Here is a 25,028-nt window from a genome sequence, read left to right on the forward strand (position 1 = left end):
CATTGTCCATCACTAGGTCAAAGAGCTATGCTGTCCTTGACGTATGTATATGGATACTGCTAGGTAGCCAGTGCTGCTTCAGATCGTTATTCAACCCACCAGAATATTTGAGATAACCAGAAGCAACCGTAGTATATTCAAATGAGTGAAACCCTTCCTTAATCGCTCAGCCCCCAAGACTCATTTCTTTTCCTTCACCTGACTTAGCTGTGCACCTGCTTCAGGTTCATCCCACACCTCTGACTCTTATACCAATTTAACTCTTGATTTGAACACGCCCTTCATTTCATTTTACAAATTAGCTTCATTTGTACAATGTGTATTGCTGCAAAACCTCATGTGCTTTTGCACTGGCCAATGCTATATCGCAATCCCTTGGAATTGAAAAAACAAAACAAAACCCTACATAATTATCAGGTTTACAGTGAAACTCAGTGATATGCTGAACCCCCAAAGTAAGGTTTTTTAAAATGTGTTTTACATTGAGTAGCAGAAAAAGGACCAGCTATAATATCGGTCATGGTATTGCTTTGTATTTGCAGATTGAGAGACATGACAACTGTGCCTATGATTACTTAGAAGTCCGAGATGGAACCAGTGAAAGCAGTCCTTTGATTGGCCATTTTTGTGGCTATGATAAACCTGAAGACATCAGATCTACCTCTAATACCCTGTGGATGAAGTTTGTTTCTGATGGAACAGTCAACAAAGCAGGGTTTGCTGCTAACTTTTTTAAAGGTACCAGTTTTGGAAAGTGAGAATCTAGTTGCACTTGACAGTGCAATTCAGAAAAAGATGCCAATTTTCAGTGTGTTAAAATTTACATATCTTGTTTTACCCACAGGAAACATACAACACTCGTTTTATATGAACTCTACTGTTTGTGTGCTAAATTCAAGGGACTACTGCTTATTTTTTGGTCTGGAATATCCAAAGCAGTAGCACTTTTGTCTGTATTTAGCTTCCTATTCTTTCATTGTTTGGTAGTCTTAGCATCTTTAAGACTTGAGAGCCACTGCTGAGTGCCAATGAGCCTTAATAGTTGTGACTTTGGAACCTGCTTCCCAGTACTGTGCAGCAGATCTGAGAACTTGTCACTTTTCGATGTATCAGCTTTCACAGAGGCTTTTAATGCTTCATCTTGTTTAATGCCGGCTTTTCATTTTATCCGGTCACTCTGCAGCTTTATTGTATCTTTATTTTATTTGTGATGGTGCTTTAAGAACCTTTTAATGAGAAGGGGGCTAAGATTTGTTCCCGAAAAATAACAGCAAACCTCTCTACAGACCTTGATAAGTAATCAGAATTTTATACTGCTTAGTGTGTGCCCTCTCCTATAGCCATGCATGTTCTCTACACATATAAACATTACCAAACCACAGAGGTATACATTTTACACATTTATTCAATATCAACTGTTTTTTCTTTTCTTTTATGAAAATAATGCAACACATAAAGCGTAAGACATACCATGATTCTGTATCAAATACTTAACTACTGAGTCACAAAATCAAACAGAGACAGGAAATCATGTCTCAGGTATATGCTTTTATTATCTATTTTAAATGGATGATTCGGAACCCACTGTTACCGAAATCAAGAGAACTAGTGATGAAAGAAGTGATGACTGAAATGTTCATAAGTATGTCATGCTGCTTGTAGAGATAATACTGTATTCTACATTTCCCTCTTTCTCTCTGTTGCATCTTGTTTCCTTTAATATCAGTAGAATAAAAATGTGGGATTTGAGGATTCGGTTAATCTGGGTTTGAGTATAAAATTCAAGATAATGTATAAATTCATTCTGTTGGAGATAAAGTGCCCTTTGAGTGACCCTGCTGGATTTTCAGCCTTTTCCTCTTAGTATTTTACACAACCTTTAAATTCCTGTGGCCTAAATTCTTGCATATCAGCAACACAATTCTTAGGCCATGAACCTTCTACACACAGGTGTAGAGTACAATACCTGTGTGCAAAAGGATGCCCCACCTCAGGCCCCACACCATGCTGTACAGAGATGGGATGTCAACACATGCTTCTCATCAAAAGAGTGTGGGAACATTGTGGATAGTAGGAGAGGATATATTGATTAAATATTATCCTTCCTCACTCAAGCTATATAGCAGGAAGCTAGTTGGTAGATTCGTTTCAATCTCTTTACTTAAGCAATCCAATGTGGCTTGTCCAGATTGGATTTGATCCTGGCAAATCCCCTTTGTTCCCTCTTAAAAAGAATAAAGACACAGCAGTCTTTTTTAAAAGCAATGATAAGAAGTTTACTTACATTCAGTTCACAGTAGGTTCCCTGAAGGCAGGCTTTAGCTCGTAGTTACAGAAAAGAGAGGGGGTTCATCCCATGTAGGAAAATGAGCCCATGTGCTGCTGGCTGAGAGCTAGCACACAGCAAAAGTATTGGGATGGAATAAAATGGAGGAGGAGGGAAGATGGCCGTGTGACCATCTCTTTTATGGGGTCTCCCAGGGTCATGCCCATCTACCTGGTCACACGCAGGGAGAGGATGCTTCAGACCAGGTGTGACAGGATGTCCTCCTGGCTGGAGTAACATACTCCTGGGTGTCCACTCTGGGCAAACAGGAAGTGTTGTACTTGACTGCATATGTTACATCCCACAAAGAGATGCAGGTCACCCTCTATATTTAGTCAAGGAATGTAAGATCAGTGCTTGTGCCCCTGGACCAAAAGGAGAGGAGAAGTCTAGGCAGGGATCTGGGAGGCAAACACAGACCTCTTATTTCCCAAAGCAGCCTGGAATACTGAGTGCCTGCATCTCCACGCTGAAGGGAGAAACTGCCTTCTGGAGATCCCTCCACAAATGGCTACAGTGTCTGTGCAAAGAAGGATCATGCACTTATAATAAATCTAAAGCTAGAAACTTAATACAATCTGAATTATAGGGAAATAATCCGAAGAGCTGTCACTGTGTTTTCTTTATAGCCAAGACACAAAGAAGGCAATGATTTTATTTTAACGCTGATGTGAATTTGAATCTGTTTTAGTATTTTAACTTCCCATATGTTTTGCTGTGTTGCAATTGTTTTCCTGATTTTACGGTTTTATCTTTTTGCAAACCACTCTGAGGTTTTTCTGTCCATCAAGCGGTGTATAAATTCTATGAAATGGATAAGTAAATGCAATTCTGTCCTTCCATTTCTTCACAGAGGAAGATGAATGTGCCAAACCTGACAATGGTGGATGTGAACAACGGTGTGTGAATACACTGGGCAGCTATCAGTGTGCTTGTGATCCAGGTTATGAGCTTGGGCCTGACAAGAAGAGCTGTGAAGGTAAGGCTGCTCAGTGTTCCAAAGATTCTGTAGATTTATTACATTATAGGCTTACTCAGGCCCAGATTTAGGAACTTGGATATGCCAAAACTCATTCGTGCACCAAGAGTCTATCTCAAGACTGACTCTTGTGCATGTGTCTTTATAAACCACATAACAGATACATGTCAAAACAATGATAGGTAGTATGGTGGCTTTACAAAATCTGCCATAATTGCATGTGGTGATCATTTAGGAGCTCAACATATTCTATGTGAATGTGAATTCGGGTATGTGGTTTCAGACAGGAAAGCCTTTTTAAGTACAATAAGCCCGCAACTTACGTGCGTAACTTTAATTTACTCGCATTCAGCTTTACGCACTTAGCAAACAAATTAAAAGTAAATAAAAAGGGGTCAAAATGGGGGTGGGCTTCTGGGAAAAAATACTTTGGCAGTCCCACCCACCATTGAACCCAATGTGTTTTGACTATACAGTCATACCTTGAATCTCAAACGCCTTGGCTCCCAAACAAATTGGCTCCCGAACGATCGAAACCTGGAAGTGAGTGTTCCAGTTTTCAAACGTTCTTTTGGAAGCTGAACATCTGGCATGGCTTCTGATTGGCTGCAGGAGCTTCCTACAGCCAATCTGAAGCCACACTTTGGCTTCTGAATGTTTTGGAAGTTGAACGGACTTCCAGAACCGATTCTGTTCAACAGGGCTGTCTTAAGCATACCTTGCGCCCTGGTGCAGTGGTGCGACGGATCCCTCCGGCGCCCCTGCCCCGCCCCATTTCCCAGCGTGGCGGGCGGGCGCAGCGTGGCTGCCGCCTGGAGGGCTGGAGCCCTGCACAACCCAGCTTGGCCGTAGGGCCTGAAGCCGCTGAACAGCTGAGAGGCGCGCCTGGGGCAGCCTCTGCCGTGCCTCTCAGCGGGCGCAGCGGGCGCAGCAACGCCCCTGGTGGCCTGGCGCCCTGGTGCCCCGCTCCACCGGACCCGGGCCTAGAGACGGCCCTGCTGTTCAACAACCAAGGCACGATTGTATGCGATTTCGGCTTTAGGCGCAATTCCTGGAACCTGAGCCCCACCTAAGTTGCAGGCTTACTGTATGTATGTCTGCAAATATGCATTTGAAATATGTGGAATCTCTAGGTTTAATGTTCATACACTAAAATGGACGTTCAAGAACTGAAAGTCATGAGACAGACATAACTGTGCTGGTATACAATATGAACTGTGTATGGAAATTTAATATGTTATTACTGTGCACGTTATATGTACTGATGGATCTCAACATCAGTTGAAGAACATTCTAATAAAAGCTTGCTTCTTTTCTCTGTGGACTGATTTTCACAGTACCCCCATATTTCAAATGGTAAAGCATTGGGAGTCAGCTTCTTCTTCAACATATAAAATATAGGCATTGATTTACACAAAATGCACTCATGCATATGTGATTTATTAGTATGCAAGTATGCCTTGCTACAAAATCAGTCTATTTTAAAAAATGGGAGGAGGCTGGATCGTGGTGACAGAGCAGATTCGCATACATATTTCACACAAGATGTGCTGTATGTTGTGAAGAACAAACATGTATGAGAGCCCAATCTTGCTTCCACATTTTGCCAAATGCAGTATATCGATGCCAGGTGGCAGTATGAACTGGCTTTGAATTGTGAGGGTCTCTGGTTTGGTCTGTCTGATCCATATTGCCATATGAGCAATCAGTCCATCTCCCAAAATGTGGTTTCTTGGGTCTGTAAATAAGTAATAGGATTTCTTTCTCTTTTGTTCCAGCGGCTTGCGGAGGACTTTTGACAAAGTTGAATGGGACTATAACAACACCAGGATGGCCCAAAGAATATCCTCCTAATAAAAACTGTGTGTGGCAGGTGGTTGCTCCCACCCAATATAGAATCTCAGTGAAGTTTGAGTTTTTTGAATTGGAAGGAAATGAAGTAAGTTAACTGAAGACAGATACTAATGCCTGATTACATAATCAATAGTGGCAGAATTGTTAAGTTCTAAGCATACATATGTCCTACAAATATGGTACCATATTGCATGGAGTGAAAAATGGCCATTGTAATCCTTTTTTCCCATTGCCTGGGAATATTCCTGGGGGAAAAACCCTTACACTCTCAAACAGCTTAACTAGACTAGGATCCTGGGTTAGTAGTTAGTTAAAGGAAATATTAAATATTATCACAATATGACAATCTCTAGCACTTGGGCAAGCGAATGTCCAATACACCTCCAATACGATGTTAACTCTGGTCTCTTCACCCCAGAGGCCTCCAGTAAAACTATTCATGGTGGGTAAAATACAGTGTTGTGTGAGCAAACTTCAGGAAAAAAAGCAGCAAATTGTTGTAAAGTCTGTCTATTTTTATCTATATCCAAGGTTATAGATAAAATATAAACACAAAATATGGCTTATTATTTGACTAATACTGGATCTTTCATTTCTCAGGTGTGTAAATATGATTATGTAGAAATCCGTAGTGGCCTTTCTTCTGATTCCAAACTGCATGGCAAATTTTGTGGTACAGAAGTGCCTGAAGTTATCACATCACAATATAACAACATGAGAATCGAGTTCAGGTCGGATAACACAGTCTCAAAAAAGGGTTTCAAGGCTCACTTCTTTTCAGGTATTAAAACAAACACCTTGGGTGCAGTCTCTATGAATTCTGTGTTGTTTATGGTGTCTGCAATCTAGGGAAAAATTTTGCTTGCACTTTTTGGTCATTGATGCTGATGAATGAACATTCTCTTAACATGTTTAGTTTTAATTTTCTACTCAACAAAACAAATATAATATTAATTGTAAGATTTAGACAGCCATAATGATAATGAAGAGGAAGATTATGAAAGGGAAACATACATGACCAGATTCTGAATATCTCATTTATGGTCCTAGTAATGCTAGCTTTCTTTTAGAAAGAATATGAATGGTATCTATTTGAATCTGCCTGCAAAAAGAATGGACGTCAGAGCAGTTTTAAGGGGGCGAGTAGGGGTCTTCAGGAAAGGCGAGGAAGGGAGTGTCATTGCTTGAATAGATTTCCTCTTAGTGCAACATTGGGTATCACATTATAAATGGATCTTTGATTTAGTATCACTTTGGTACTCATTTTAAATACCCTTTCCTGTTTTCTAAAGTTTCTCCACCTAGGAAAGGTAGAGAAGCATAACATAAAAGGAGCACTTACCCAAACAGATACCATTTTTTACATGAAATTTCAGAGAAAGAGAAAATCTCCCTCTAATAATTTTAGGTATGGGAAATTTTTATGGCTAAATTGACATTTCCAAATACTTTGTCCTGGTTGCACATTCTGGAAGAGGTTAATGTGGCTTATGCATATGATACCACAAGTCAAATTTCATAAAAAGTCTGAGCTCTACTAAGGGCTAAGTGGAAGTTGAAGAGGCAAGCAAAAGGGTTTGATGATGTTAATATTTGTGGCACCTAGGAAACAGGAAAGATTTCCCCTTTATCAAGACAGAAGCCTTATGACCCCTGACATGAAGTCCCAATACACTAAAACAAACTTGTGTATTTGGGTCAAACACATTTATTTTACATTTTAAGTAAATAAACCATCCTTAATACAACAACCCTGAAATAAGTAGATTCCGAAAACTGCAATCCGAATCCCTGGCTGGCCATGGTGAGGCTTAGCAGAGTGCCATAGCCCCAGCTACATCCATTGACTCACCCCAGCCAGGCTGGAGGAGGAAGAATGTCTGTTTGCTACATCGGCTCCCAGTCTGGTGCAGCGAAGAGGTGTTGCCATCATGTGCCAGTCCAACTCCTTCCTTTCCTGCACCCAGCATACTTCATTACAGGGGTTTCTGCTGACATGCAGTAGATACCACCAATAGGTTGTGTCTACCATTTGGGCAGCTGCATTGTGGCTCTTCTTATCAGTAGAGCTACTTTGCCAACAGAACCAGGCAAGGCTGAGTGGAGGACCATTTCTACCTCATCCAAAACCCCTCCAACCTGGTGGATTGGAATAGTGGCGGTGTATTGTTCTGTAAATCACATTCTAAGGGTCAAGTCCTTCAGTCATAGAATGTAGTTCAGCTTTTCCATTTTAGCTAGCTTTTGGAACAGCCTGCAGGAGTGTGCTCCAACCAGAGTTAAGCTGCTTGAAATCCAATTGATTTCAGTATGTGCTTAAATCCCACACTCTGAAGGCAATGCAGCTTAAAATCACTTTGGTTGAATAACACCCTATTGCAATAATCAGGATGTCTGGGCTAGATTGTACACTGTATCAATGATTATGGTTTGGGTCCTATATCTTAAAGTCATGCACTTTCAATTGATGGACAGTAATCTTCCTGTTTCTTTTGTTTTAAATTTTAAAACATTTCTGCACAAAATGATTGCCTGTTCCAAAGTGATGTTTGTATGTTACCCTAAAGACTCTGACCACAGATTACAGGGAAGATCCACTGTGGAAACTTCTTTGTGGGGCTCTTAAGCAGCACCCATCTATATCATTGGAACGAGCAGGGGAATATCTCAGTGGATTGTGCTCCTTAAGAATGCAATACTTAATTAACTGCAACAGTTTCCCCCTTGTAGTTTTGATGAAATGTTATCTAGCATAAGTGTAAGTAAAGGTGTTTTCACTCTGGTCGGCTTCGCTAATAGCTGGATAATTTAGTGCAGCCTGTGTGTTGTTACGTACTTAGAAATTCAAGAAAGCAGATAAGTAATCTGACAGAAGTTATAATTTGTAAAGACAAGAAGGTTAAAGGACTGCAGACCTGAAGGGCGGGTTTCTTAAAATAATTATGATTGTTTAGAAATGTTAGCAGACCAGGAAAGAAAATCTCAGACTCAGATTAATATGTGCTTTGTTTCATGGAGACTTATAAAGAACTTTGTTTACTTACAGTTAAATGTTTATATTCAGTGTTGTTCTGATTTATTGTGTAGTGTAGGTGGTCAAAAGGGTTATTGCATTTCTGTAGCATGCCATTTTGGATTCCCATCATCGAGCCATAAAAGCAAAGCAGAATTTAATACCTACGTATACATCTAAGCCAGGGATTGCTAAATTCCCCAGAACATTCAAGAATCCACCAGATTCTATCAGTCTCTGGGAGCAGATCACTACCAGTTCAAACTTCACTGGGGAGTGGTCCATCCATGTCAACGTGATGACAATCAACCCCTGCCCTCACCACTATATGCTGTGCAATCCTCTATGTTGTGTTCCTGGCACAATGAATTGAGACAGCCTCAAGGGTGTCATGGTGGACATGAAGTCCAGAGCTGGCCCAGCCAAAGCAGAATTGGCATGCACATCAAAGTCCTCCAAGATTAATATTCTGTGGTTCTCCAAAACCACCTCTGCCAGCTCAGTGAGGGAGGTGGTTGGCAATGGAGTGGGTGGTACACTAACAAGATCTCCTGTCCCTACAACCCAATATCAAATGCAAACCCTCGATCCAGCTACTAGATTTTGGACTGGTTTCCTGGTGAAATTTGCAGTTTTTTCTATGGATTACTGCCACACATCCCTTCCCTCCAACCTCATCTGGTGCTTCACAAAAGAAGAAAACCCAAGCAGCCAAAGCTGAGTAAGGACAGGCTCCCCTAGCAAACTTCATCCATGATCAGATTTCTTTTACAGTGGTTGGATGTGGCCTTAAATAATGGCACCACCAGATGCGAGGACAGGTCAACATAGCTACTCAAATCTCTGTTGAGGGAGGGCTGAGCAGGAGCAAGACATCAAGTGTCTCTTACCCCCTCCTGTGATGATAATATTGCTTACCCACCATTCCATACTTCCCCTTCCCCTAAACTCATCTTAGAAACCTCACAAGTAAATGAGAGATTCATAGATGAACTAACATGATGGTTCTGTGTTTCCTAGCTATACACAGAAATGTCTGTACAGTCGTACCGTGGTTGTCCTGAACACCCCAAACCCGGAAGTAAGTGTTCCGGTTTGCAAAAGTTTTTCGGAAGCCGAATGTCTGATGTGGCTTCCGCTTGACTGCAGGAAGCTGCTGCAGCTAATCAGAAGTCGCGCCTTGGTTGTCGAATGGTTTGGGGACTCAAACAGACTCCCGGAACGGATTAAGTTTGACAACCAAGGTACCACTGTATATGTATTTTCTGCAAAACACAGAAAATAGGCTCATCTGATGAAATTTAGCTTATTATTTTAATTCAACGAATTGTTTGGATTCTTTTATGATGGCTTTATACCCCGAATGCTCACAGTGAGTTAAATTTTGAATGTCCTTTCAGAAAATACCTGTTCATTTCTGAAGTTCAAACAATATTCAGCCTTGCAGGCTGAAATCCCAAAGTAATTGGGGAGTAAGCCCCACTGGGACTGTCAACCCCTCCATGTATCCCTGGTGTCCTGGTACTCCAGATCCCCTGCAAAGCAATTCCAAAGCATGTAGTAGTCAGGGCAGGCAGGTGGTGCTTGTGTTTGGGGTGGGGGCTTGGCATTTTCCTCACACCCCAGAGTGACCAGAACACCTGGGCACTGCGGGGCTATTTGGAAGGCTGGGCTGACCACTGCATGGGATTGTTCATGGCTATTACTGGCCATCCACATAAGGAACAGGGGTGTTGTTGAGGCATCCCCTGGGGGACCCTCCTCCTAGTCTGATGTTGTTTTCTGTCTCCATGGCTGCAACTCCTTGTGAGTGGTTGCTGCTTTTCTTGACTCTCTAGATCAGTGTTTCTCAACCAGTGTGCCTTCAGATGTTTTGGGACTACAACTCCCATCATTCCTGACCACTGGTCTTGCTAGCTAGGGATGATGGGAGTTGTAGTCCCAAAACATCTGGAGGCACACTGGTTGAGAAACACTGCTCTAGACTGCAGCTGCCACATTACTGCTGAAAAAAGAAGCCTGAAAGAGATATGTTAGCATAAACACATTGTTTGTTTCCATTCCTGGGGTGTTTGGTCTCTGTTAGACAAGTGCTCAAAGTGTCCGGTTTGGGTGGAGCGGATTCCCCAAGCGCAAATTGCCTGAGCCCCTCTCCTGAGTGGGCTACACCTTATTGCAGGAAGGCTGAAGTGAAGTGAACTGAGGCTGGCAGATGTGCAACTTATATCCTGCTGTGCAATTGGCCGGGAGTTATACCAAATCCTGAGTTGTCTATCCTGGCAGTGTGGCCAGGGCTGCCGGCTGAGCCTGCTCCTGAGGATCATGTCCCCTCCACTGACGTCCATTGTGTGTTTGGAGTTACAGGTCATGTGACCAAGATAAACAGGCTTGGGAGCCAATGTAAGTCCGCCCCGCCCCCAGCATGCCTCCAGGATTGGGGAACCCCCTGAGCTAGAGATCTGCTGTATGCTAAGCTGCTCAGTTCAGCAGATCTGATCACTCCCTAAGGATTGCCCCCTAAGCCAAGAGCTTCAGGGAAAACTGATTTTTTTTTTGAGGGAGGAATTTTCTAGAAAAAACTGTGGGTAGGCATTCTGGAAGGAATTTCCAGGCATAGAGACAAAAATGAGATAATGGGTGGAGCCACCGAGGAGAGTAGGAGACGCTGATGCAGCTGAGGGCAGCGGGACTGTTCAAGTGATTACTGAATCTCAAAAACAATTTAACCTAAATAATTAGTAGCGTTGATAGCATAATCTAATCCTGTACGCCAGACGCTGTTGGAAATAGCATTTCCTGGACATCAACGCTGAATGGAGAGCTGAATAACTGCTACTATAGTATGAATATAGCTAAACACTCCCACTGAAATAACACCATTGGTAATCTTTTCTTGGCTACATGCAGAACCTTCTGGGCCAAAAACACGCTATGAGAAATGTACAGATGGTATATTCGGGATACTAATTTAAAACACTGACATCTTTTGAAAAATATCTAACAGTATGTACAAAGATGACTTTGTGCTTACAAGAGGCAGTGAAAGTCCATATGGCAATTTGTTAGACGTCAGGATGATTATCAGGCCACTGAAGTCAAGTTCTGAATTAACTATTATTGTGACTATTGTAGTGTATGTGCTAATGGTGATGAAATAAAAATCTTATGAATCGTAAAGAATAAAAAAATATTTAATTTGGAAAGGTGAATTATATGAAAACATACCCATCTGGTTGGATTTCTACAGCTCAGTTAGGAAACAGAATCATGGGATCAATATTTTTTTAAAAAAATTAGAACAAAGAAGATGGCAGCATTGGCCTGGGACTATAGCACTAGGGGTGGGGATTTAACCCTTTCCAATTTCCATTTTCCTGATTTAAACTCTTCTACCAGAAGCTATTATTTGCCCATAGGGGGGTGGGGAGTTCCCTCCGTATTTTCCCTTTCAAGGTGAGTAGCAGCTCTAGGTGTATTTATACAGAGCAAATAGCTCAGATCGAAGCGTTGAACCCCTCTACCCAATTAACATGTCATCAATAAAATCCTCCCAAGACCTTCAAACTTCAGAATAACCCACAGAAAATCCTAATCATAGATCCCCTGCATTGCAGTCTAGTTTGACCCTGAGCGACAGCTTCAAAGTCCAGAGTCTGCGAAAGTTTTAATAGGGAAAAATATACTAGGAAACCAAATCTAGAGGATCATTGGATACATAAGAGGAAATACTAACATATGATAGACTGCAGTGGGTTCAGAGCAGAGCAAACACAGAATTCTACTTCACCCCCCCCAAAAAAGAAACTTTTATAAATAAATAGAAGTATTATAAGTTTAATTGTTTAAAATAGCAACAACAGCAAAATCTTATCAATTAGATTGTTTAATTCCATGCTGAAAGACATTGTTTAACCGCTTAAGTTTCAGTGTTCCAGTGAAGTTTGTTCTTTGTATGATAAGTTTTTTTTAATTGGTTTTGTTCCATTCTGAAAATGAATTCATTTCATTATCCTATATGACTGTATATTGGCAGAGGAGGTGGGATTGTAGAATAGCGATGATCATGTTACTATAAACAGATTAAAAGTTATAATGAAACTGCCCTTGAGCAGATTGATGTTTGAAGAATCACTCAAGTCACTCATTTTTGGTGCCATCCTGGTACATTTTTTCCTACAGACAAGAGAGCTGCCTGCAAGGAGAAAGTTTTTGTTTTTGAATCATGCAAGGACTTGATAGAGGTTGTCCCTTCAGGCCAAGTACGTATAATTCACAGACTGGCCTCTGAGGGTCTCAGAGGTATGACCTTATGTCTTGTGAATGGTTAAAATCTAACATATTGCTGAGAATGGATCTTTCCCTTTTATAATTACTGACAGAAAGAAATACACAAAGGATCCATTCAAAACTGGGAGACAGATTTCCATCTCTTGAGCACAACAAATGGTTTGCATTTAGTCAGCAAAACATTTGTTTCTCTAACTAATCACTAATTTTTTTCCCCTTCTAAGATTTTCAATTTGGAATGTACATGATGGAAAGTCTACACTGGCTTATGTAAAATGTAGATAAGACTTTTGCTGCACCATTCACTAACAGTGCCAAACTATTGTATTCTGCTGAAGTTTCACTTTCTGTCCTGTGATCATTATACAACACCGGTAGAGAGGGAACAAAAGATTCGTTTCAATAAAGCAGATATACCTTGAGCAAAACAGCTTTTGACTGAATATACACAAACATGACTTTTCCATTTCAGGTATTTTGATTGAGCAGAGAGGGCTTTGATAGCCTCTGCGAAATTAGAGCTCTTTATTCATGGACCTGCTATTTGTAATAAGAACTTTTGAGCTTACTTTCTATACATTTGACTGGTTTGTTAGACAACTGCTTGTTAAGGAGAAGAAATGTTAGACAGGTCACCATTCCCTGATCAGTTCTCTGTTTGCCTTTCCCATTACCTTTTGCAGGAGAAAGTTTGTCACAGGTTTGCTTTCTAAAGAGATAAAAAGCAAGCTTTCTCAGACTAAATAGGTATACCTGTATTTTTGCTCTAGGGTTCAGGATGAACTTCAACAGTCTTAAGTTGGAATCTTTCCACCAATTAATGCTCATTTGTTTTGGCTGGAGTCCAATGTCTGCATGTAGGGGGCTCTTCGGATGCTGGCTTTCCTGATCCCTGCATGATCACAAATGTAAACGGCACATTTCTATCTCATTAAATTGCAGCCTAGCATTTAGATTAGTTAACATTTTCAGAACCCCGCAAGTCAGTAGCCTGCTGGCAGACCACATTTGTATTGGGCCGGCAGAAACTTCGCATAGAACTTGGTCCCTTCTCTTTGTGTTTTTGTAGGGTGAGACAAAGCTTGTGTCGTTAGCTTATAGAAGGGACTCTTCGCCAGGAAGTGAAAATCCTGTGTAGTTTTTACAAAGGCTTTCCCACATGGTGAAACACACACAGAGAAAATATCTGCAGGAAAAGGAGTACTAGAGAAAGTTATTTCCAATAACTGATGATGTGTGAAATCCCTCCAAGCTTCTTGAAGAGGATTCTGTGTGGGTCATACATTTCAGCATGTAGGATGTTGGAGTGCTGGACAATACAGCTATTTTGTTCCTTTGGATTACTGTACGCAAGTTTCAGTTAAAGAAGAGGGACAAAGAACACAGGGCAAATAAAAAGCTGTTGCCAGAAACTGATGGTAAAAGGCAGTTTGTGAATGTGCAGTGATTTTGGCTGTACAGTACCAGCTATGACATAAAATAACTGCATGCTGTTCTTGTTCAGACAATAACACTTCCTTTACTGTGTCCTAATGAAGGGGGGGGCTTTGCCTCCCTAAATTTGCATTTCTGTAACAGCATTGTAGTGCTATATCCAGCCCCTATTAGCCATACGACCCCAGTATGCATTGCACCTAAAACAAAACACACACACTCTTTTCAATACATAGCTTAATACCCAGTCACAGTCACTGCAATCCTATGCATAGTTTACTTAGGAGTAAGCTCAGTGGGGCTCACTTCACATTGCATAGGTTTAATTTCAGAAGTGGTTCTGCCAGTGGCATTCAGTTGCAAAGCTACCTTCCTGGCAGGTATGTTGCTGCCACTTGTTGGAATGGAGAGGGGGTGAGGTGTGAGGGAGTCAAGGCTGTGTGGGCACACACTGGCAGCAGTGCCAGAATGGCTTTGCCAGTGTGACACTGCATGGTCCTGAGCTCCCTGCCACCTCTCCCTCTTGGTACGTAGCTGCAATGACGCTGCCCAGAAGTTAGCATTTGTGGCTTTGCCCCACCAGCCGAGCTGCTTTTGTTCCATCTGTAAAACACATTGAACTTTAACAAAATACCTTCAGCCAGCTGAAATGCAGTCCTCTTGCTTTCAACCAGAAATGCCAGCCATCTCGCAAATAAGTGTCACAATTTACATGGCTGGCATGAAGTAGGAGCCCCAACCGAGTAAAAAGAAAGAGGTGCCCACTCTCAGCTTGATGAGCTTCTTCATTCTCTGCATGAATCTGTTCCTCTATACAGTACTAATCTGCAGCTAATGAACTTGAAAGCCTTGTTATCGCCACATGGCAAGGAAGGCCTGCTGGTAACTTTAGCACTCCAGTAGAAGACATTGTCATTCCTGCTCTGAGAAAAGTCCTGGAGCTCTGCTTCTTTTCATTCTGCCTCCGCTGTGCCACTGTCCTCCAGTCTCTGATATAACCATCAACAACTCTTGATTATTTTAGCTTTGCTGAAAAGAGAGGGCCTTACAAACATCTAGTGTGGTGTGTCATTTTGAATATGTTTCAGAAATAAGTCTTGCCAGTTTTGATTTAATGGATCAGCCCCACCTAAAATAATAACAGCTGAATGGGGGCAGCAGATGCCTCTGTCTTGCTGGAATGACTGCCTGTTAATCTAGTTTGGCTTTTCTCCTTGCAAATGAATTTTTATGCTGTTTAGTTCAGCTCACATTACCCCCACCCCCACCCTGCTTTACGCCTAACACACTAAAAGCTTTTTTAGAGGATTACTGTCTCAGCAAACAGAGTACTACTGCCTGCCATGTTGCAGATTTTCCTGCAATACATAACATCTATTTCTTTAATGTACTGTTTAAATATGTTTTGCTTTTTAAGGTGTTATGCCATGTCCAGATTCCTTGCGATCAAAGTGCCTTTGTCACTGTCTCGAGAGGGAAAAACTGTAATAAATCACAATGTATTATTAAGAAGTACCAGCATGTGCTGAGCTTGCAATCTTGTTCAGCCTAATTTTATTTCGCCTCCCTTTTGGTACTGCTGCCAAAATGCCACTGGTATAAATCCAATACTTTTGTTTTGTTTTGTTTTTGCGTGCATCTAAATAGTACTGATTAGAACTGGACAAGTCGTGACCCATGAAGCCAAACGCAGCCCTTCAGAGGACTAATCAGCAATGTTTTTGCTTCCTGTTTGGGACTGTAAAGCAAGGGGAGGTTTTGTCGAGCACCCAGCATAAACTCAGATGATGATAATAATAATAATAATAATAATAATAATAATAATATATTTATTGTCAATGTACAACCTGTGTACAATGAAATTAACCTGCTGCCACACCTTCTGGAGAAACATTGTTGGAACAAAGAAAATTAGTTATAATTTAAAATTATAGACATGGGTCCATTCCCCCCCTCAGAGAGTCTTTTCTCTTTTGTACCACCCCCCCCCCCAAATGGGTTGGGTCAGGATGAAATGAGAGAAATAAAATAGAGCAGGGGTGGCCAACTCCCAAGAGACTGTGATCTACTCACAGAGTTAAAAACTGGCAATGATCTACCCCCTTTTGGGGGGGTTCGGGTCAAAGCTGTTGAGTTTTTTCAGGGAGGAGGTAAAATGCTGAGCTTTTTTTTAGGGGTGCCACAGTTGTTCAGCTTCTTTGGGGGGAGCCAGTGATCTACCGCAGACGTCCAGTAATCTACCGGTAGATCACGATCTACCTGTTGGACATGCCTGAAATAGAGTATGGGGATCAGAAATAAGAAATTCTAGATGTTCACAGAGCAGGGTGTTTACTGAGACGGCACCATCTTCCCCCAAATGCCTCACTTGGGTGTAGTGTCATTCAAAAGGCATTGTGGTGGAAATTATGGTGACCTTCATTGAACCCTCTCTTCTTTGTAAAGCCATAGTCCCTTGTTTATTTCTAGAATTTATTTTGCTTCCCCTCAGGATGGGGGGGGGGACTTTCCCAATGCCTCCCCAGTTTTGTGGCCTGAAGGTGGAGCTGTAAGAGCGGGGAGGCATTTTGGGCTTTGCACTAAAAATTAAATACGGGCAGTGGATTGTTGGCCTGGGTGTTAATGGTTTGCTTGAGAATGGCCATCGCACTAAGTTGCAGGTTGAGCAATGAATGGGCATACGGAGGAGGTTAAAACGAGTGCCTTGGTTTTTCCCTTTTCTGGACTTAAGCGTAACTAAACCGTTCTGTACCTTATTCTGGAAACTGGAGGAGATATTCCACTCACAACGAATGTCCTGTGTATTTTGTAGATAAGGATGAATGTTCTAAAGACAATGGTGGCTGCCAGCATGAATGCATCAACACTGTAGGAAGCTATGTATGTCAATGTCGCAATGGATTTGTGCTACATGAAAACAAACACGACTGCAAGGAAGGTAAGAAGCAGTAGTATATGAAAGAGCTGCTTACTTTGAAAGGTTTGTTGTGTTACTTTTACTAGTAATAATACTTATGCTTCCTGTCTCGATTAATAAGGACCTTTTACAGTGCATTATGAAATTGTGGCTTTTTGATAGATATACTGCCACATTGCGCTACATTTTAACATGGCAAAAAAGAACTGTATACTGGGGTTATCACCCCAAATTTTGCCATGTGAGATTACAGCACAAACATCCCATGGTTTTCGGGGGGTTGCAAACAAGTCCCACCCCCGGAAAAATATAACACAGAAATATGCTCTAAATTTCCAGTAGTTTCCACCAGATTTCCAGAAGCTGCTTTTACACACTGTAAAAGATCACATAAATTGTGGCTGATATCTCTTAAGGAAACATCAGGAAAACATGTTCTGCCTGAATGCTGCCCAAGTCATTTGGGCATTTGTACCCATTATGGAAAAGTTCTGTATAATTTGTAGTGGACACTGCCATAAACACAAAGTCAAACACTGAACTACAACTATGGATTATTGTCTGTTAGACTAAATAATTAGTTTGCCAATGGTGATGGTGGTGACCATGAAATTAGGAGGATTACTAGCCCTGGATTAACTTCCAGACAATTTTGTCATTGCCATGAAATGATGCCTTTCTGTTTACATGGTATACATGTTCATTCAGACTCACTCAGTCTTTCTGTCAATTATTAATGCAGCCGAGTGTGAACAAAAGATCCATAGTCCCAATGGAATTATCACGAGCCCTAACTGGCCTGACAAGTATCCAAGCAGGAAGGAATGCACATGGGAAATCAGCGCCACTCCTGGTCACAGAATCAAAATAGTAAGTAGCATCTGTATTAAGAGCAAAAGCCCCTTGCAGTTCACTTGTAGATGATTGCAATGTTGTTTTAAGATTAAGATGAGTCATGGTTGAAGGCAGATGGTTAAATATACAAGGCCAGGGTTGAAAAGCTTCCTTCACACCATAATGGGGAACCTGTGGACCTTGGGATCTTGCTAGACTCCAACTTCTATCAATCGCAGACAACACATACCACAGCTGGTTGTTGACTCTGGGCCTGCTGGCTCTGGAGTCCTGGAGTCTGTACTCTGAATAGTGGCACCAGGGACCTAGAAGGTGCAGGGCTTGTCAGTCCAAGCCCTGCACAGTCTCATCAGGGCTGGCCTTAAGGCAATTGGAACAGGGCAATCTAGATGGATTTTATTTATATCTCTGCAGACTTTGGCTGTAAACTGGGGCCCCATAAAAATTCAAGTGGGGCCCCAGAGTTTCAAATTGGGCACCACTGGCTGGCCCTGAGTCTTAAAGTTGCTGGGCCTGAGTTGTCCTGCCCTCGCATGAAGTCTTGGGTTTGCAATTTTGGCAGAGGGGAGACTGCCCACTGGGGGGTGGGGGGGCAGGGGAGGCCCCCTAGATTTAGAGGCCCTAGGCTTCAGTCTACTTAGCCTATACACAAATCAGGCACTGATTACCAATACTTTGGGATGATGAGAGTTATGATTGTGAAATATCCCCATTATGGTCTCCTTTAGAAAGAGTATGAAAGTTTTGTTACACCAAGGTCACGGATATGATCTTCATATGGGCCACCTGCATATTTCTGCATTGCAGGGGGTTGGACTCAATTACCCTCAGAGTTCCTTCCAACTCTATGATTCTATGAAACATTTTTTAGGGATTATTTTCTACAAGTACTATACTCATGCACTGCATGCGTAATTTAGACAAGAGACGATCGTCTTCTCATTACCATTCAGGTGATGCACAGTGCAATATAGCACCTTTTAGATTAAAATGCAGCCTAGCTCTCAGTTTGAATGGAATGAGTTCTGTTTTTAACCAGCTTCTTGCGGAGCTTTTCTGTATCCAAATAGCACAATACTTGGTCATATGAGAATAGTCTGGTTGAGCAAAATTTATGAGTAGCAACTGGGATAGCTGTACAGCTGTTTATGGTGCATCTGCAGTTCCCTTCTATTACAGATGCCTAATCTTCCTAAAAAATTAAAAGCCAGGAAAGTATCGGTGTTTCAGTTTGCAGTGCTTTGTGATTATTCTGACTGTTTTCTCTCCACTGCCAAAACATCGGCACTTGAGCTACATGAAGTTCCTCAAGGGCAGCTGTTAACATAAACTGGCATCTCATTGTACTTTGGATGGCTTCCACTGGGGATTCAGTAGATTAGAGCTGCTTTATTGTCCCAGACACAACTCGACAGCAGTTCTGTTTGCTCTCCACTTGACTTTCGTTTGGTTTCGTCGCTTTTAAATATTGCCTCTTAATACATTGCCTTGCTGTACTAGAAAGTTCCTCAGATGCTGCTGCTCCCTGCCTGATGGGACTGGGAGGAAAGCGAAGAAAAAGATGCAGGAAAGCCCATGCCAGGCATGCATCAGAACACTATGAGAGGAATCCTTCTTTCTTTCTAAAACTGTTGTGAAATGGCCTTTTCATAAAGAGTTTTCAGGTTGCAACCCTAAACACACTCAGAGTAAGCCCCATTGGTCACAGTGGGGCTTACATCCAATAAACATGTACAGCAGGCACCCCCCTCATGTCGGCCCTCTAGATGTTTTGGACTACAATTTCCATCTTCCCCAACGACTGGTCCTGTTAGCTAGGGATCATGGGAGTTGTAGGCCAAAACATCTGGAGGGCCACAGTTTGGGGGTGCCTGATGTACAGGATTGCCCTGAACGAGTCTCTTCTTTAACATTTAATTTCGTACATGAGGTTTTTTTAAAACAACAACAACAGGCTAACTTCTGCTGTGATGGTACAATTGCATTCAATGAGAACCTTCTGACCATGGAAGACTTTTGATCTGGTGGAGGAATCCCTTTGGCAATCCAGGAAAGGAGACATTTTGTGAAGATTCCGTACTGGCTTTTCAGCTCCCTCTACCCCCACCCATCTGCTCAAGATGGTTGAGGGACTCTCTGGAAGGAGAAATGGGCAAAAATTGCTCCTTCCTATCCTTTTAGGAAAGGCTACCACGACCACGGGGACACAGGTGGCGCTGTGGGTTAAACCACAGAGCCTAGGGCTTGCTGATCAGAAGGTCGTCGGTTCGAATCCCTGCGACGGGGTGAGCTCCCATTGCTCGGTCCCAGCTCCTGCCAACCTAGCAGTTCGAAAGCACGTCAAAGTGCAAGTAGATAAATAGGTACCGCTACAGTGGGAACGTAAACGCCGTTTCCGTGTGCTGCTCTGATTCGCCAGAAGCGGCTTTGTCATGCTGGCCAGATGACCTGCAAGCTGTACGCCGGCTCCCTCGGCCAATAACGCGAGTTGAGCACCGCAACCCCAGAGTCGGTCACCAACTGGACCTAATGGTCAGGGGTCCCTTTACCTTTACCATGGCCATGGGAGAGTCTGGATCCAACCCACTTTCTTTGTTAGTTCATTATTACACTACTTATAAAAGTTGCATGACATTAAAAATCCAAAATGCCCAGAGTAGCAAAACTATAGCATGGACCTGACCTCAGCTTCACATTCAGAACACACCTGAAGTAATGGATCAATACTTTAACTTTTCAGGTTTTTAATGAGTTTGAAATTGAGCAACATCAAGAATGTGCCTACGACCATTTGGAAGTTTTTGATGGGGAAACAGAGAAGTCACCAATTCTTGGACGTTTGTGTGGAAGTAAGATACCAGATCCACTTGTTGCTACTGGAAATAAAATGTTCCTTAGGTTTGTCTCTGATGCATCAGTACAGAGAAAAGGCTTCCAAGCTACTCACACTACAGGTATAAAAATAAATCCTGCTCCTTTCGTTTATAAATGTTTCCAGCTGTTCGGGGGCAAATATTAATCTGGGCTACATTTCCATTAACTAGAAAGGGGAGCAAATATTAGTTACATGTTCCTAATACAACATTATTGCCTATGCTTCTAATGTCCTCTGTCTTTTTATTATTGATGGAACAAAAACTGGTAGTATTGACCAATGTGCTTTTTAATGAATATGAAATATGGGGCTTCAACACTGGAAGCACATTGCATCCTTCAGACACTCAAAAATCTGTTAGAAAAAGCAGCTGCCAACATCTTGATGTCTGTTATTTTTCCCCAGGTCAAATATTATTTCTAGTTCCTTGTTATTTCAATTCCTTGGTTTATACTGGCCCCTAGCGGTGGTTCTAGTATCATTCTTAGCACCATGATAATTCAGAAACACAGGGTGGGAAATTATGGGTGGTTCCTTTTAAAACAAAATTGATATAAATAAATATATATATGTATTTCTTCCTTTTTGCAGAGTGTGGGGGTCGACTGAAAGCTGAGAGCAAAGCAAGAGATCTCTACTCTCATGCTCAGTTTGGTGACAACAACTATCCAGTTCAAGCGGATTGTGAATGGCTAATAGTAACAGACCGTGGTTATCGAATAGAGTTAACTTTTCAGACTTTTGAGGTGGAGGAAGAAGCAGACTGTGGTTATGACTACCTAGAGCTCTTTGACGGTCATGATACAACTTCTCTGAGGCTTGGTCGGTTTTGTGGATCAGGGGTATGTAATCTTGAAGTTATTCCAATGATCAAGACTCTTCCAAATTTAAATAAATAAAATGACTCTCCATGGATGTGAAATATAGATGCTAATGCCCAAGTAACCTTTTGATGTCTTTTTCTATGCAGAAATAGAAACACATCCCTATACACCTCATCACAACCTGCTCTTTTTTTAAAAAAACTCCCCTGAGTTTAAAAGCAGGTTGCGGTGCTGTGATAGGGTTCCCTATTTGAGATAAAAAGAAGTATCAAAGCCCCACTGCTTCTGCTTAGCAAAGTGTATGTAAAGGGACGTATTGTACTTCTGCCAATGTTTTGGCCTTTATAACCTATATGTTCATTGAAGTTAACAACATTAAGTAATGCCTCTTTTGACAAGGCTGCTTTTCTTCTTCAAGGTGAGAAAAGAAAACCCAGAATTTTAGAAATTCATTCTGCTTTCATCACTGAATGCTAAAAGCAAGACATGATATAAAAGCCACTTTTGTGTTTCCTTGGTGAAAGCCATCTAGTTCATTTAATATTTAATCAATACTAAATTCATTATATTTCCCTGATCTTGCTTTTAAAGAACTTTTCTGAGAGATGAATCTAAACAGTTTCAGAAGGTTCTGTGCATGGGTTTTCCACCTCAAGAGAAACTTAGGAGGAACTTTTCAATGTGAGTTAGTTTATTTCAAGTAGAGAACTCTTCCAAGGGGGAACTAAACACTTCAAATAAAGTTTTGGTTGGGTGTAATGGAAAGGAGAGTGTAGTATGTGCCTTATGGGTAGCACAACCTGAACTTTGAAATTATAGTTATCTCTCAGCATGGTCCTCAGTCAAGATGGAGCAAGTATCACTATCAGAGTATGCTAAGCAGAGAGTGTCTGCTTAATTCTTTTCCCCTTTCAGCTCAAAGTTGCCCTTCCCAAGTTGCTTTTACCACAAAGAGGAGAGTAATTCTGAGCTGAAAAATGACAGGTGTAAGAGTACAGCAGCCACACACCCATTACTTTCCCAATCATATGTAGCCTGGTTCCAGGGTGCATTAGTTTTAAGCAGCAACAACAACACAAATGAAAGAATTAAGCTCTGTTTGGTGTGTAGTTTGAGCCTCAGAAGCAAGTGTGCTCTCAAAGCACTACTCCAGGGGTCCCCAAACTCCATTCAGTGTTGATAGCAGAACAAATATCAGCAGACTGTGGCCTCTTCTAGAGAAAGGAAGACCATACTGTTAATTGTTGCAACATGCTTAAATGTGTTCATGGTAACCTTGGCAACCCCCTTTTCCCCTCCTTTCTCTGCAGCCGCAAGAAGAGATTTATTCAGCAGGTGATTCTATTTTACTTCATTTTCACACGGATGATACAATCAACAAGAAAGGATTCCATATACGATACAAAAGCATAAAACATCAAGACATTGTTCACACCAAAAAATAACAGAAGATCCATTAGGCCACAAAATGAGACAGAAAGAGTGACTGTTGCGGAGAGAGGGGTGGGTGGGTTTTGTTTCGTTTTGTGTTTTTTTATATATATAAAGACTGACATTCTTAGTAAACAAACATTTTTACACCATGCGTCCAAACTGAAGGAAACCTGAAACATCTCACTGCTAAATATATTCCTGTTCTAGAGGAACAGACATTATGGCGATGACGTGTGGTCTCAGGCGTGGAGCCAGCGGAGGGGCGCTGCATGCTTCCAAGGAGACTATAAGAGCTTTGCTCACAGCTTGACAAATGTCATAGTTGCCTGCATACTCAACCAGTTAAGATACAGGGGAAATGACCCTGCAGACTCTTGACAAGTGACTGGTGTCCAGGAAGGGAGCTGGAAATGCCTACCTTCTGCAGGTCATGCACTCAAAAAAACAAACGTTGTCCTTATATTTTTCTTATTTTAATCGCTTTGGTGATATATCCAAGATACAGTGAATGCAAAGAAAAGTCAGGAAAAAAAGGGGGAGGGAGATCTTCTGAGATTATTATGCACTCGTAATTCATCTGTCCCACCAACGCATTAATGTCATGAAAACTGGAAAACTACATCTGCGAAATCGTTGAAACTTTAGAGTTGATCATAGCAACATATTGGAATGTCTGAAGCGTTATACATTCATCAACATTATGGGAACATCCAGACTTTGGACGTTGTCATTTACTGAGAACATTGAGTTTATTATTGCTGAAGGACTCCATACCTGCTGACCTCTTAAATTTTACACTAAGTACTCATGAGACTGAGTCTTTTACAAGCCTGCTGCGGACCTTTATTCAATAAACAACAGAAGTAACCAGGACCAGGATAATCCGAAAAACCAGTTAATGGATTTCGTTTTGGTCATAATGAGCTGCTGCTCAGCATTTCCTTGCAAATGTTTGTGAATGGTTTCATTTTATTTTTTGATTTTAAACCAGTCAATATTAAAAAGTTGGTTTCCAAAAACGAATTTCTCAGCAATTGGGGACAAAAGGGGGTGGGTGGGTGTTTTCTGGAAATAAGACTTTTGTGATGGCAAAGATAATTTCTATGGTGCTATTCCATGAACATATTATTAAAAAAATAACCACAACGCAAGATGTTTTAGATCTTTTGAGCCAACAATCTGCAGATCCTGAATGTCTCACTATGCCTGGCTGCATCTTAAGAAGAACAGACTTTCTTAGCATGTGAAAAAGATAATTGCAACGGCAGCACTAGCCCTGTGGAACAACAACTACTACTATTGCCTTAGAATTCTTGCACATGATCATACAGATCTTTCTGTAGATACATCCGATTTGATAAAGAACTTGACAATTTGAACATTTCACGTGTGTGTTCACAAAAGTGATCCACGAGCAAATTCCCATCTGCAGAGCAAGATCATCAGTTGTAAATACAGTGGACTTCCTATTGATGTAGAAATAAGTACTTTTAGGGGAAACTATTGTATGTGCTTTAGGCCATACATGGCTTTAGTCACAATGTATATGCATCATGTAAGTATGTATGAATGAATGCTTTAAAAAGAGTGAGATGTGTTGTGTACGGATGGACAGGTAAATTGTATTTCATGTGCCAAGTTCTACCAGAATTCGGATTGACTGTAGCAACTTCCTTTAAAGGTTTCATAAGCAGGACTTCAATAAAGAATCCAAGAGCTAATGAAATGTTACGTTTCATTTAAAAGAACTATTTTGGTATTATTTGATGCTGGTTGCTACACCAGTTAGTTTTTGTTTCCTTACCACAATCATACACTGGCATTAATAAATGTGTTGTTGTTGTTTTTTTAAAAAATAATAATATTAAAATAAAACTAAGCATGTGCAGGTCTCATTGTTTGTATGTTGTTTCTGTATCGTTCCTTTCTTCCTCCAAATGACATAAATGTCAAGGGTGCTTCCTAGCCAAAGGAATGTACACAGCAGAGAGTTTATCATCAAAGATAACACAGTCACTTCTACACCTCTGGATATCTATGCACACGAGTCTAGAATCTAGGCAGCTGTTCCCAGGTCTGTGTTCTATAGAGCCATTGCAGAAAGAGAAGACCACTCCCTTTCCCCCCATTTATAAACCTTTCCCCGACGGGCTGTGCACCTTTGTGGAAGCTTCCTCTACTCATCCCTTTTCAATCCCCTCCTGGTTCTGGGAGACAGAGGTGCAGGTTT

The 25,028-nt window shown here is 41.4% G+C and overlaps 1 protein-coding gene across 3 annotated transcripts in view; it reads left to right on the plus strand.

The window, feature by feature from the left end:
* TLL1 (tolloid like 1) overlaps nt 1-23,843 on the plus strand; it is a 127,705-nt gene extending 103,862 nt beyond the window's left edge. For 2 of the 3 annotated variants that reach the window (XM_035112116.2, XM_035112117.2), the window contains 9 exons: nt 543-738; nt 3,180-3,305; nt 5,084-5,244; nt 5,760-5,940; nt 16,706-16,831; nt 17,553-17,680; nt 20,406-20,619; nt 21,132-21,382; nt 22,675-23,843. In XM_035112116.2, the coding sequence (XP_034968007.2) occupies nt 543-738; nt 3,180-3,305; nt 5,084-5,244; nt 5,760-5,940; nt 16,706-16,831; nt 17,553-17,680; nt 20,406-20,619; nt 21,132-21,382; nt 22,675-22,809 (1,518 nt within the window). In that variant the 3' untranslated portion in view covers nt 22,810-23,843. Of the gene's footprint in view, nt 1-542; nt 739-3,179; nt 3,306-5,083; nt 5,245-5,759; nt 5,941-12,351; nt 15,674-16,705; nt 16,832-17,552; nt 17,681-20,405; nt 20,620-21,131; nt 21,383-22,674 lie in introns of those variants that run through there. The other variant, XM_035112118.2, reaches the window with a different exon arrangement.
* The last annotated feature ends 1,185 nt before the right edge of the window (nt 23,844-25,028 follow it).

The sequence above is a fragment of the Zootoca vivipara genome, chromosome 9 (genome assembly GCF_963506605.1).
Source record: "Zootoca vivipara chromosome 9, rZooViv1.1, whole genome shotgun sequence".
Classification (NCBI taxonomy): Eukaryota; Metazoa; Chordata; class Lepidosauria; order Squamata; family Lacertidae; genus Zootoca; species Zootoca vivipara.